Source organism: Rattus norvegicus, chromosome 10 (genome assembly GCF_036323735.1).
Source record: "Rattus norvegicus strain BN/NHsdMcwi chromosome 10, GRCr8, whole genome shotgun sequence".
Classification (NCBI taxonomy): domain Eukaryota; kingdom Metazoa; phylum Chordata; class Mammalia; order Rodentia; family Muridae; genus Rattus; species Rattus norvegicus.
Window position 1 is genome coordinate 51,308,111 of NC_086028.1, and position 13,862 is coordinate 51,321,972.

General features: G+C 43.3%; 1 protein-coding gene across 14 annotated transcripts in view; it reads right to left on the reverse strand.

Annotated features, from left to right (window-relative positions):
• Dnah9 (dynein, axonemal, heavy chain 9) overlaps positions 1-13,862 on the reverse strand; it is a 367,182-nt gene that overhangs the window by 311,315 nt on the left and 42,005 nt on the right. For all 14 annotated transcript variants that reach the window (XR_005490291.2, XR_005490292.2, XR_005490293.2 and 11 more), the window contains 6 exons: positions 11,387-11,537; positions 9,977-10,091; positions 6,442-6,510; positions 4,216-4,342; positions 3,357-3,612; positions 2,057-2,298 (listed from right to left, as the gene is read on the reverse strand). Coding sequence is in view for 11 of the 14 variants with exons in the window: in NM_001427097.1 (NP_001414026.1) it covers positions 2,057-2,298; positions 3,357-3,612; positions 4,216-4,342; positions 6,442-6,510; positions 9,977-10,091; positions 11,387-11,537 (960 nt within the window). In the remaining 3 variants the exon portion in view is untranslated. The remainder of the gene's footprint in view (positions 1-2,056; positions 2,299-3,356; positions 3,613-4,215; positions 4,343-6,441; positions 6,511-9,976; positions 10,092-11,386; positions 11,538-13,862) is intronic.

Below are 13,862 nucleotides of genomic sequence, written 5' to 3' on the forward strand. Positions count from 1 at the left end.
AACCGAGTCAAAACCTAGATCTGCTCCTAGAAATGGAGAGGCAACAATGAAGGAGCTGGAACAGCAACTGAGCTGTCAATAAGATGCTGAAAATTATGTGTAAACCTACAAGGACACGGACGCAGAAAATCAGAGGGGAAGGAAGAAACAAAACATGTGGGAACATAACGGAATTTAATTCAATTATTTCCACACATAATCAGTTCAAACCCTCCATGTAAAAGGTAGACTTGTTAGAGCTAAGAACACATTTCTTGGGCCCCTAGAGAGATGGCACAACAATTAAGAGCACATACTGTGGTCATAGAGAACCAGAATTTGGTTGTCAGCATACACTTCAAGTGGCTCAGAACCATATGTAACTCCAGCAACTGGGGATCCAGTGTCATCTTTAGACTTTATGAGCAATCGCTTCTCGGCCTTTTGGCTTAGATCAAGTGTAGACTTTATGAGCACTGGTGTACACATCTACATGTGGATATACACATAAACAATGGAATTATTAATATTTAAGAAATTTTCACTGCTTTTAATATATACTGGGTACAAAGGGACATTTTTTGACTGTAGAGAGTAAGGAGGTTGAAGGTATGAGTTTGGGGAGATGGGCAATGCAAATAAGAATAAGAATAATGAATCAGGAGGGAAGGTTACATTATTATGAGAAAACGGCAGACTTCAAGATGGAGGAGCATCATTGGAAATCAGGAGGGACTTTAACAATGATGGTACATTCAGGTCATCAGGGCTTTATGATGACTGTTATGCCAACAGAGCTCACATGAAAAAATCTGACAAAACCAAAGGATTAAACAGATAACTCTAAAATCACTGAGATTTTAATATTCTATCTGTACAAGTTGATAGAAAAAAACAGATATACAAGACCAGAAAGCATCCGAAAGATCCTAACAGAACCATCACGCCTTATTCAGGGGATTCCAAACAAAAACGGAAGCATAGACATTGTCAATGTCCATGAAATCCTCACCAACATAGGCTGTGGTCTGGGATGTAGAACAAGTCTCAGGAAATTCAAAGTATCTCTCTGAACATAGAGTTAAATTAGACATCCATTCCATTACAATATGCAGAGAAGCCCCAAATGTAAGGAAATTAGAAAACACATTCCTAAATGACCGTTGAATTAATGAAGTGATGCAGGGAAACATTTGAAGGCAATGATGACATGAGTCAGGCTAAGACTGTGGCATGAAGGCAAAATATGCCAAGGGGGCATCATCAAAGGAAGAAGGAAGGGCCTAATGCCAAGACACTCAGCTTCTATCCTGAGAGTCTTGAAAAAAAATAGATGAGCAATACATCCTAAAATTACTAAATCTAGGACTAGATGATTTTTTTTAAAAAAATCAAGTAAGAGTTCTTCATCTTTCAAAGGCAAAATTTAGGAAATTCTCCTTCATGTAATCGGTTATCATTAATATTTATAACGAGGACTCTTAATTGCCCTTCAAACCACACTTGTATTGAATGGTGATTTATTCCTGAGTTCTGGCATGAATCCATGACTTTTTCAGTAGTGTTGGGGATGGGGTCATTTATATCCTTCCCACTGTTCACAGTGAACCTTCAGTTGTTGATCATGGGATGGGAGGCTGCCCTGATCATAGTACAGGACAATAATCCTTGCTGTGCCAACTGTGACACTATGAATTCTTTCTTCTTCCGATCAAAGCCAGGGATGCCATGGCACTCTCTCATCTCTCTGGGCTCTTTAGAGGTAGGTCATAGGATAATGCAGTACAGCCACACCAGGCTGTATGGGCCGGGGTGGGTGGTTACTGCAGCTGGTGATTTAGGATTCTGGTTTGCTTTCTAGTTTGAGGAGTTAGGTGAGATGAGTTAATTTTGACAGTATTAATACTGGCTTCTTGATTTGGGGGCCCTATTATCTATTAGCTTTAGTTATTTTATTAGTTTAGAGCTTGTTCTTGCCCACAGAAGATTCAGCATCTATCGATCATTCTAATATACAGATTCCATTTTAACATTCAAAGACCCTTCTTGGTACAGTGCTTACGTGGTCAGTTGTTACCTGAACAAGAGCATGAATCTTAAGGCCTGATTCCCTGATGAGACTGTAGTATTTTTCCAGGAGATCCTGCTGATCATCCAGAGAAAGGGGGCATTCTTTTTTCCCATCCTTTCTCTTAAATATTGGAGACACCCATGTTTTCATGATGGTTTGAATCTCTTCCACGTTGTCTTTTGTCTTCTGAATTCTTCGTTCCAGGTCATGAATGCTATTGGTTATTTGCATGGCATAATCCCAAATGCCTGCTCCCCAAAAGAAATAGAATTAACTAAAATGGCATAGGGTGGTGGCAGAACTGAAGGACCATGTGCTATGAATGACAGGAATTTAAGCCATCAGGCTGTAGGAGACTGTTCTGTACAGGTTACTTTGCTATCAGCAAAGTCTCCTCCTCCCTGGTTGTATTAAAAAGCCAGCCCCTCCCTTAATTCCGATTAAACAGGAAGACAAACAAGGAAATACTCACGTACCAAGCACATAGGAATTTTCATAACTGCTAAGGAATATCAGATCAATTTGATGATTTTTGATTAATCATGTTTTGTTTCTAGTAACTTGCAATGCATTGTATATTAAAAATGTTATCCTCTTACATATATTGGGTAAAGTTCTAACATATTTAATGAAATATTCTATCACTTTCATGAGTTAATTATGGTCTTCTTTTTAACTCTTAATTTTCTAATAACATTAGTGTTAATTGTTTTCCCTATTCCATCATTCTTTACACTTCATTTTAAACTTTATGATGGGTTTAAAAAAATGGCCAGTCTTACATGATTTGGGTTATACATATGCCCCCTGCCCTCCCACAAATGCAAATTCTTTGATGGTAATATATCACATGTCCCATCTTGTCCCTAGAGTCCCTCACAAGCTCTCAATCAGCAGTAACTAAAGATTTACTGGATTTAACTATAAGACGCTAGAGCAGTAAATCCGTTGTTTTCTTCTTTTCTGTGCCCACATCCTAGTTTAACAACCTACAAGGAATGAGAGCATCTGAGTTCTCATTGACAAAGAGCCTAGCATAGCAGGAGAAATGGGGGTACCATATACAACCTACGAGGCCCTTGCAGTATGGGTTATAGAGGTTTCTAAATTGACAACCTACAATTAGAGAGAAGAAGGAGGAAGACGGATTCTCTGTGTTTCCAGGCTTGGGCATATATCTGAGAGGAGGCTAGTTTTGTGTTTGCAACTTGGATCAGGGTCCAGTGGGATAATGAGGGTGTCTTTTAACTTCACTGGGTCTTTCCATTCCCACATTCCTCTCTGACTGCAAGTTGTTCTTTCTTACCTTCTGTTTTCCAGCTCAGAGTCTCCTCTGCAGCTCTCAGACGGAGATCAATATTTTGCAGTTCTTCCTCCACTAGTGGAAATTCCACCTCCAGCAGAGTTGTTATAACCTTGTTGTACCAATTTGCCATCAACTCCAAGTTGGCCACAAGCTGGCGATAGAATTCCCTGGAGGAGAACATGGCTGCTGCGGTCTCGGGGATCGGTTTCACCTCAGTGGGCTGAAGATAGTTCATTTCTTTCAACACTGAAATCAGCTGAGGAAAGAGGCAAACACGAGTAGCATTTACTGGGGATCAGTAAAATGTAGCTGTGTCCATGAAGGACCCAACCATCTTGAGGGCCTAAAGACCTTGGGCCTCTTGTTAACTTCTATTCCCATCAGTTCCTTACATGCAGCATCAGGGAGGAAGGTTCAGGAGAAAGAAGGTAAGTGGAGGGAAGCCAGATGGCCAGAAGCATAAATGGAAGCGCAAGCAGAATGGAAACTGAGAAAGGAGCTCCTGCCCCATAAGTTCAAATTTTGTAGTAACACCGTGGTTGTTTCATCAACACCTTCTGATGCTTGTACCATGGCAAAGTCATTTAGCAATGTATTTTGAGGAAGTGTTCCTGACATTGTGCAACTCGTGTTTGATTCCCTATCGTACAAAATCAAACCCATTGATCAAGCCTAGAGAAATCATGGACATGAATACCATAAGAAAGTAGTCCGACCTGAGTTTCATCCCCCCACAAGAGAGTGAAAAGTATAAACTGTTTCAAGTAGTATATGAAAAAAAATTTCTTGACCCTTGAAATCAGTGAAGTTCAGTGGATATTTCTGGGACACCAGTGGAAGTTACTGCCACCCAGCTGACCTGTGAGTTAAAGTTGACAGAGAGCTGCTTTGTGATGGGGTCACGATGCAAAAGTGGTAGGGAGAGATTGCGCTGTGACTTCTCAGACACTGTCTGACACCAGTCCTCATAAAGTCTTCTCTCATACCTGTAACAACCAGAGATGAGAGCAACCTCAGAAACAGGCTGTGAACCCCCAGCTCTTGGCTCAGCTCTGTAGTAAAACAACCTGGAGAAACAACTAGTCTCTGACCCAGCCAGGATGAGCCAGCTCTTTCAGGGGCCCACTGATCCTTGAAGGTGGTTGTAGGCATAATGTTATTGTGCACTGTGTAAAATTTATCCATTTATATTATACAAAGGCTAGTTTCTCTATCCCGCTATCTGGTTTCAATCTGGACATGGCATTGTAATGCTTATGTTAAGAATCTCCTGTCTCAAATTTGTGTAAACAATGCTCACCATTTATTCTATACCTTGTAAATAAAGGCTGGAAAAGCCAATAATTAGGTAATAGAGAAAATTGTTCTCTATTCTCCTTCTGCCAGCCAGAGGAGGAGGGAGGGAAAGGGAGGAAGAGAGAATTCACCACAAGGAAGAGGTCCAGAGAGACATCATGGGAACACACCTGAAGCCTACAGAGCCAGACCAATACAAACATGCAAGTGTCTCAGTGATTTGGGCTGATACGTAGCCAGATTAGATTAGAGGATTGGGATAGAATAATGCTAGGTTATTATGCTTTTAATTTGCAAATAAATCTTGATCTCTCTGTGTTGTTGTAGGGGAACCAGCCAGGATAAAGAAAAACAGCCACTATATTAACTCACTGCACACATTTCTAATAATATACATTCTTTTACAGATGACACCACTGCGATCTGCAAAGAATCAGAAAGCTTTCAATGATCCTTGGAGGGGGGAGGTGAGAATGGAAGGTTCTGGTTAGCTCCAGGGACATATAAAAGAAGATATTGGTAACAACTGCTCTCACACTAACCTTTGAGTAGCTCGCGGAATTCATTATTCAGTCATTGCACATTGACTGGGTACGTGCCATGTGCTGGGCTTGGAGAATAAATTCATGAATTAATAACTGAGAGACACAGCTAATGGTGGGGACTACTGGAAGATCAGAATAACACAGTACAGCAAAATCAGCCTTAGAGAGTTGCCATGGGTGTCGGGCACCGGATGGCAGGAATAAGGAGGTCGAAGAAAACCTCATGGGAGAGATGATGGAGCAATGCTTGACTTGTCTCATGGCTGAGCAGAGGTGGTGGGATGAATCCCATCAGAAGCCATGGCGAGGGGAGAAACAGCCTGACTTAACTGGGATTAAAGGGTGAATAGTACATAGGAGGCTGGAGGGAAGCAAAGACTGGGGAACAATGGGAACCCCTGAGGGGTGGGGCTACAGTGAAAGCATTGGATTTGGCTAGTGTGTGCATCAAGGAACACAAATAAGGAGGGCTGTCGGGAAGCTGCTACAGTAGGTCAGTCTGGAGCAGATGTGGGTCTTTTTGAGAAGATTCCAGTCCTGGAGACAGGAAAGGGAAAATACACTTAAGACATTTACAGGGTAAAGGGTAGACATGTGGGTTCCTGGCAGGTAGAAGAGAGCTATGAGTCCATTTGTCTAACCCAATGGCAAGCAGTATCAGATGCCTTTATGCCTATTACCCTGCTCTCCAGAGCCAGGAGAAGGAGCAATGGCAAAAGCAGAAGGTAGGGCCATATTGGAAGAGGTGCCTGTCAACCTTGAACTTGTGAAAGATTCACTGGGCTCCAGAGCAGGGACAAGTATGGTCCCACGTGCAAATTCCATTCTTATGTTGTCTCTCTAAAAGGATGGAGAACATGTTTTGGAACTTAGTTCACTCCTTGCAGTATAAACGATTGCTTTCTTTTCACTGAGTAGCAACTGAAAGTTCAGGCTTCTCAGAGCATCACTCCATTCCACAAGGTTCAGAGACCCAGGAAAGTGACACTAGGAACATATTTGTGTCCAGAATACAGCCACATTCTCCCAGAGACTTGTTCTCAAGGCCCAGTAATGCTGTGCTCACAAATACCTGTGCTATACCATAAACTACACAATGATATTTCATAGCTGATATAGAATCTGCCCTGTGAATGACAAAGTGCATGGCTGTGAGGGTATAGGGGTGAGAAGGTATGGGGTGTGGGGAGAGGGGGTTTGGGGTTGGGTAATCCTAAGGAAGATATAATCCCGAGGCTGCTTACTCTTCTAGCAGGGTGAGCAAATCTTCATATTTTTGTATCATTCTCTTTCCTTCAGCAGATTGCAAGCACCTATCAATTTACAAGAAAGGAGAAGAAAAAGTCATACAATTAGAAAAAAACAAAAAACAAAAAAACAAAAAAACAACCAATACCTTCTCTGTAGCCTGCAGTTTATTCGTTAAATGATAATTGGGGGACTGAGGCAATTGGATCATGTATTCCAGGCCTGCCTGGGACAAATGCAGGAATCTCAAGAAATAAAATAACAAAACAAAAACCAAACTGGACATGGAACAGCTTTTGGGCTAGTTTTCAAAGGGCCTTGGAAGAGATTGCGTTCTCCTCCCTGAACATTCTCAACAGGCCACTAGGGAGCATCCGCACTTCCTAAAATTCCCGGCAGTACCCCAGATGGCAGGGACAGTGTGAAGTCTATTGCTGTGTTTCCACCAACTGCTGTCCTGGCTAATCTGGTCGTATATATACCAAGTAGAGGAATTTTAACAAAACATGAATAAAAAGAAAATTGGGAGAGTAAAGAAAAATTCTAGGTGATACTGTTTTCTGTGTATAAAGAAAAATCCATATAATGTTACATGTTTGTATATGTGATTACAACAATGCTTCATATAATAATATATAGGTAATAGATAAATGATGATCGATAGATTGATAGATGATAGATAGATGATAGATAGATAGATAGATAGATAGATAGATAGATAGATAGATAGGAGACAGACAGAGACTCACTTTCCCTAGATAGGTAGAGACAAAGGATTTCTTTTTTTTTTTAAAGATTTATTTATTTATATATGTGAGTACACTGTCACTGTCTTCAGACACACCAGAAGAGGACATCAGATCTCATTACAGATGGTTGTGAGCCACCATGTGGTCGCTGGGATTTGAACTCAGGACCTCTGGTAGAGCAGTCAGTGCTCTTAACCACTGAGCCATCTCTCCAGCCCGAGACAAAGGATTTCTGAAATCCATCAAGGACACTTGTTCAGAAACACTGCTATTCCTTGACATGTCTGTATGAGGCCCCACCCACCTCTCTCCTCAGAAAATGTGTGCACATGCAATGCAACACACACACACACACACACACACACACACACACACACACACACACACCTACACACAGAAATGCATCCACAAACACCGTTTTCTCACACACACAGCAGAGGCTTCTGCCAGGATACTGAGGACCACAGAAGAGAACAGAGTCTACCCTGCAAATACTCTTACCCACAGCTTTTCCCACTGCCTTTGACACTGACCATAACAGTAAATAAGTGTCCAGCTCCTGGGAAAAACTAAGTCTCTTTAATTTCCAAATATCTTTACACTAACTGCATGGAGTCTGCTTTTGTTTGTCCTGCTTGTGAAACTAGGCAGCTTATTGCTAAATCTTTAACATCCACTTTTTCCTTTTGCCGGCACAGGTCTCTTCCCAGGATCTCTGGAGCCCTTCAGGGAACCCTCACTCCTGCAGAGAAAGCACAGCTTGCTTTGTTCTCTTTTGTGCTGGATAAGCAGCCGTATCTCAGAGTGCTCCACACCAGGCGGGTGACTTGCACCTCTTATTCCCTAATGCCCTCACATGCTGCATGATTTCTCCAGGCCTCACCATGACCTCACAAGTCTCAGACTTGGATCTGGAGAGGTTAAGGCAGAGGCGCACATGGTTGACTTCACAAAGTGTCTGTCTGGCTTTGCTGCCTAGTGGGCTTGAGGGGCCCCCAGAGGGAATGCAATGATGTTTCCGTTTCACTTTTTGCTAGAAACCTACCGCATTCTCTTTTCATTATTGTTTTAATAATATGTGCATGAGTGTTTCGCATGCATACATGCCTATGGTCTGGTATCAATGGAGCCAGACTAGGGCTTTGGGCTTTCTTGGACTGAGAGTCATGTAGCACATAGTCATGCTCTTTACGGTGAAACTCCGTGTCTAAGAACTAGCTGAGGTGGAGACTCCAAGCCTGGGTTCTTATTAGATGCTGTGTCCTTTGCAGGATCCACTGATGCCCGTGCTACTGCCAACCAGCAGCTCATCCCTACCCACTCTGAGCCAGCTCTCTTCCCTCTCTCCTTTAGCTCCTGAGAGCATCCTTTGCAGACTCTGCTTCCTAAGAACCAGACCTAAGACAGCAATGCAGTTCCTATGCCTGGAAGCAGCCTTGACTCCCTCATGCATGTCTTCTTTATTTGGCTTTAAGGCAGTGGTTTTCAACCTTCCTAATGCTGTGAGCCTTTATTATAGTTCCTCGTGTTGTGGTGAAGCCCCCCAACACACACACACAACCCAAACCATAAAAACATTTTCACATTTCCTACTTCATAATTGTAATTTTGTTGTTGTTATGAATCATAATGTAAATATCTGAGATGCAGGATTTCTGCTATGTAGGGTGTCTGTTATGCAATTCCCATAAAAGTGTTGTCCTACCCTCCCACTTCCCGCCAAGGGGTAGAGACAGACAGGTTGAGAACCACTGCTCTAAGGGACTTGCCTATGAGGCCTGGGTCCTCAGCCCTACTTCTGGTCAAATTCTCGATGGCTGAAAAGTACTGCAAGAAAGTGTGGCCTAGAAGCTGGAGGGGAAGAAGCCTCAGTTATTTCTTGTTTGACTCTGGGTCAGGAGGGGAGTCACCTCCCTTCTTTCTCTGGTTTCTCCACATGCAGCATGCAAAGCTTACACAAAGCAGAGCAGAGATCAGCTCCATCTCAACTGCTCATGTTGAGACTTCGTGTCTGACTAGTGACCAGAAGTGAGGTAGTGACTGAACCCTGCAGTCGTCTCTGTCTCACATCTTGAAAGACATTTAATCTCGCTACCTGAGCCCAGGGTCTCTGCGGACATTCCTGACTCTAAGAAAAGCTGTAACGCCAACAGTCAACTTCCAGACCCTTTGCCTTTGTTGTACTTGCCAATGTCAAGTGCTTTGAACAAGATGGAGTCTTCTACAAAGAGGGATCAGAGGAAGACCGCCTGTCCCCAGGCGGGGAGCATCCTAAATCCAATGTTCCCTGTCATGCACTACCAGCAGCGGGGAGTCTTCTAAGACACTCAGCTTCTAGGTGCAGGCGTGAAGCAGGCTCATGCTTCCCTAACCTGGCTACCATCAGTCACCAAGCCAGAGACACAGAGTCCCAGCCTGGATTCGGACTTGACTGGTGAGGCCAAGAGGCTGAATTTCTAACACAATCTTCACAGCACATTTGGGAAGAACTCATTATTTCCCAGCTGCCTCAGGGGCACAGAGAATGCTTTCCCCAAGAAGTAATGTTGAGGGCCTCCATAGAGTATGAAGCCCCTGATTGATTTTCCTCTGGAAATCACCTATGGGGCTAAGCTTAAGTTAACCCTGAAGGACCCATATCTCAGCCCACAGGTTTGATTGGGGTGATAGAACCTACATAGGGTCTGAACATAGAACAACGTTGTGTGTGTGTGTGTGTGTGTGTGTGTGTGTGTGTGTGTGTGTGTGTGTCTTAGATGCATCTCAAGAATCAGATACTCACCAGTGTGGTATATTTTTGAAGTTGCTGAAGGGACCCTTGATGCGCTGCCTCAGTTCCTGTGCCCAGCGGATGCCCCCAGCCATAGTGGGCATATTTTTGTGCACGGGAGAGAATCCTGGAGACAAGAACGACTATCCTGAAGAAAGGGGGTGCAACCCCCAGCTCCCTCTACCCCAGGAGAGCCTTCTCCAGTTAACCCCACATCTATTTCCAAACTGAAGTCAAATGTCCTGCTAAACTTTGGGAGAACACAACAGCTCAGAGAACGTGGGTCCTCTGCCCAGTGATCGTGATTGAATTGGTCTAGCAGCTGGTCAGAATTATTTTTAGAACATCTCAAGAGAGTTTTACTTGAACACTGAGGGTTGAGGCAGTGGTCTTAAACAGATAATTTCATCTCTCTGGGACTCACTCTTCTTATTTTAAAAGTGAGGGTGGCATCTCCCTTGCTTAATAGCAGCCAGAGGTTTCTTTGAGAATTCTGTCAGGCTACGAATGGACAAGCCATGTGGATAATGAATTACGTCAGCAGCCTGTGGATTACGATCTTAGTCCGGACATTGACTTTACTTCTGTATAAACAGTGATCACAATTTAGCAAAGGTGAGATTTCACCTATAATTAAAACCATTTAGCTTCTCTGGTAAAATTAAAACCACTGTCTACCGGCATTTCTAATGCTCAGTTGTAGCTGAGAGGGGACAGTCCCTTTACCCCACCATGAGTTCCATTGCAGAGGTGTGACAGCTACAGGTTTTACTAGCTGCATACTCTATCTTACACATTCAAAAGTGGAACATGGGTTTATTCCAGGCATATTTCTTGAGTCCTCACTATATGCATGGTATGTACATGGGGTCTGGGTGGTTTCAGCATGAGAGCCGGTGTCCACTGTAGATGAAAAGAACGGTCACCAAAGGACTGTGGCCAACAGCTCCAAGGGTGGGTGGATAGAGGAACTGGTGCTGAGCCACACATCTGCATAGTGACTGCCCCTTCTCAGGTTCCCACTAGTTTCTCCCTCCAGAGGCAGAGCGGCTATGGCAGTGCAAGGACAGGGACCTTCTTTTTCAGGCTCATAAAACGTACACTGAGTTATGATGACAATTAACCAGTGTGGCCACACAGACCCATCAACTCATCCATTATGCCAAAGCCACAGCTGACCACTGGTGGTCAAGATTTCACAGGTCTGAGCCACCCTGGCAATCTCAGCCTCCCACACAGTAAATGTACAATTCACTGAACTCTATAATCTCCCAAGACGACCTAGAATTTTCACCAAATGGACTAGACTCATGACTCTCAGAGGATGTCCGTCCATGTGTGGACAGTTAAATACAAGATAAGTGTATTCTACTCATCCCAGTCACAAAACATGCCCCGCCCATCCCCTGGGAACCACCCTACCATGCTCCACCTCTTCCCGGATGTGCTGACTGTAGATGATCCTCACGGCATCCAGTTCTGTGTTGAACATTCGGATGAGGGCCAGGTATTTGTGTGACACATCCTGTGCTACCAGGGGTCTTTCGACAAGGGTCCCTGTGATATCTAGGAGCTGTAGAGAGGGGAAAATGATAAGAATATGCACTTTAATTTTCTAAGACAGCAAAAATTCTGCTTCCCATTTGATTTTCTTCTTCTTCTTCTTCCTTCTATGTCCGAATACAGGAGGGATACACATATGTTATGGTGGAACTGCAGCTGTGCCACAAGCATGTGGATATCTGGAACCTTCCCCCTCTCCTTTCTTGGCTTCTTAGTTGTGTGGGCGAAGGGTAGGTTATTGGTTTTGTGAGAGAAGTTCTTACTGTGTGGCTCAAGAGTGTCCTGAAACTCATGATCCTCCTGCCTCAGCATCTTCAGTTCTAGGATTGTTACTTCTCTGTTTACTACACCTAGCCTTTCTTTTGTCCTCCTGGGTATCTCCCATGTGTTCCTCTGTTGTAAGGATCTAAACTGAAGGAAAACCAAAGACACCAGCAAGGTAAATTGAACTACACACAGAAGATATGACACGGGAGAGCAGTGGAGATAGAAAAAGACAGAAGAAGGAAGTTTCAGGAATCAGCTGCCATAGCAATCACAGGCATGGCAATTTGAGGTGATTTTCTGTCTATTAAAACCAGACCTAGGTGCCTTCTAAGTCAACAGAAGATAGAAATGGTTTGATGACACCTGGTTTGTGATTTCTTTTTAAACTGCGATGCTACCTGGAGCTAAGACACCTAGGGATTCAGCTGTGTTGGATTCTAAACCCGAATCCAATAAAAAACGATGGTTCCCAACCTTCCTAATCCTGCTACCACTTAATACAGTTTCTTATGTTGTGGAGACTCCCAACCACAAAATCATTTGTATTGCTACTTCACAGCTATAATCTCCCGCTGTTATTTGTTGCAACGTAAGTGGTTTTTGGAGATAGAGGTTTGCCAAGGGGTTTGGGAACCATTGAATTATATGCTCTCATCTCTACTTCATACTTTATGTCAGAGGTTCACAAAGACAGCAGCTGACAACCAAACTTGGTCCATGGCCTTGCTTCATGGGACACTTTTCAAATGAGCTTTTGAAACCAACCAACCAACCAACCAACCAACCAACCAACCAACCAACCAACCAACAAAGAAACAGAAATAAACAAAGACACAAAGAGAGACAGAGGGAAATAACTATGAAAATATATGCTCACAGTTTAAAATAGTTATTCTTTGAGTCTTTGAGGGAGGCACTGTCTTCCTTTAAGTCAATGAAAATGAGAATAAGAGATACAATGTTAAGTTCCTACCCACAAATTCTAACTCTGGAGCTGAATAGACCCCTAATCTGAACACCTGCTGTAACCAGCTCATTTCCCAAGAAGCCATTCCCTCACCACTTTTTATCACTAACCTTCAAAACTGGCTGAATGAGAGAGAGAGAGAGAGAGAGAGAGAGAGAGAGAGAGAGAGGATCTAGTTAGCTTGGTTCAGAATCTCAGGTTGGTCTAGAAAGTCTTGGCTTTCCAGGCCATGCTGTGGATAATAGCTGAGCACAGAGAAGATGCAATGCGAAGGGCAACCCTGCATCAGCTGTCTCCCAGGACAGATGGCTTCAAGTGTTTCCTCAATGATTCCAGGGGCACACTGAGCCTATATAAAGGTGCTGGACATTTTCCAAGGAAGTCAGTAGGAGCATCTTCTTCTCTATAAGCAGATACAGAATGTGAAGGAATCCATCTTTTGTGTGTGTGTGTGTGTGTGTGTGTGTGTGTGTGTGTGTGTGTGTACACAGGCAAGATGACCAACTCAAGTATCATTCCCCCAAGTACCATCTAGCATTATTATTTTAAACAAGATCTCTCACTGGCTTAGAACTCTGGGAATTGAACTCAGGTCCTTGTGCTTGCAAAATAAACACTTTACTAACTGAGCTATCTTCGACCTGAGAAAGCAGCTCCCCTTTGATGACGGCATAAGAGAGCAACTGTGTTCTGTGCATCTTTTGCTGTGTTATGGACTCAAGCCTCCTGTTAAGAATATGCAGACAAAGTGGCTGATAAACCCCTGTGGCCATCTTGTAGCACTGACTTGGGACTTTAAATTGCATGCCCCTTGGTCCTGACTGCCAAGCTTCATGGAATGTTAGATGATTGTGTAGTGGTAACAGGAGTTAAGTGATCTCTCTGGCGAACTCCCCCAAACTTAACGGCTACTTATTTATCTTAATTTATATCTGCTGGAACATTTGCACTGGGTGAAGAAGGAGAGAAGGTTTTAATTTTTCTATTTGTGAGATGACCAAAAGAGAAATTGATTGGGTAGGAGGGACTGGCTGGCTGTGGTTTCCCTTGCAGTTTCCAAAAGCTGTTAAGAAGAGTTAGGGTTAGATAAGAAATGCGCTT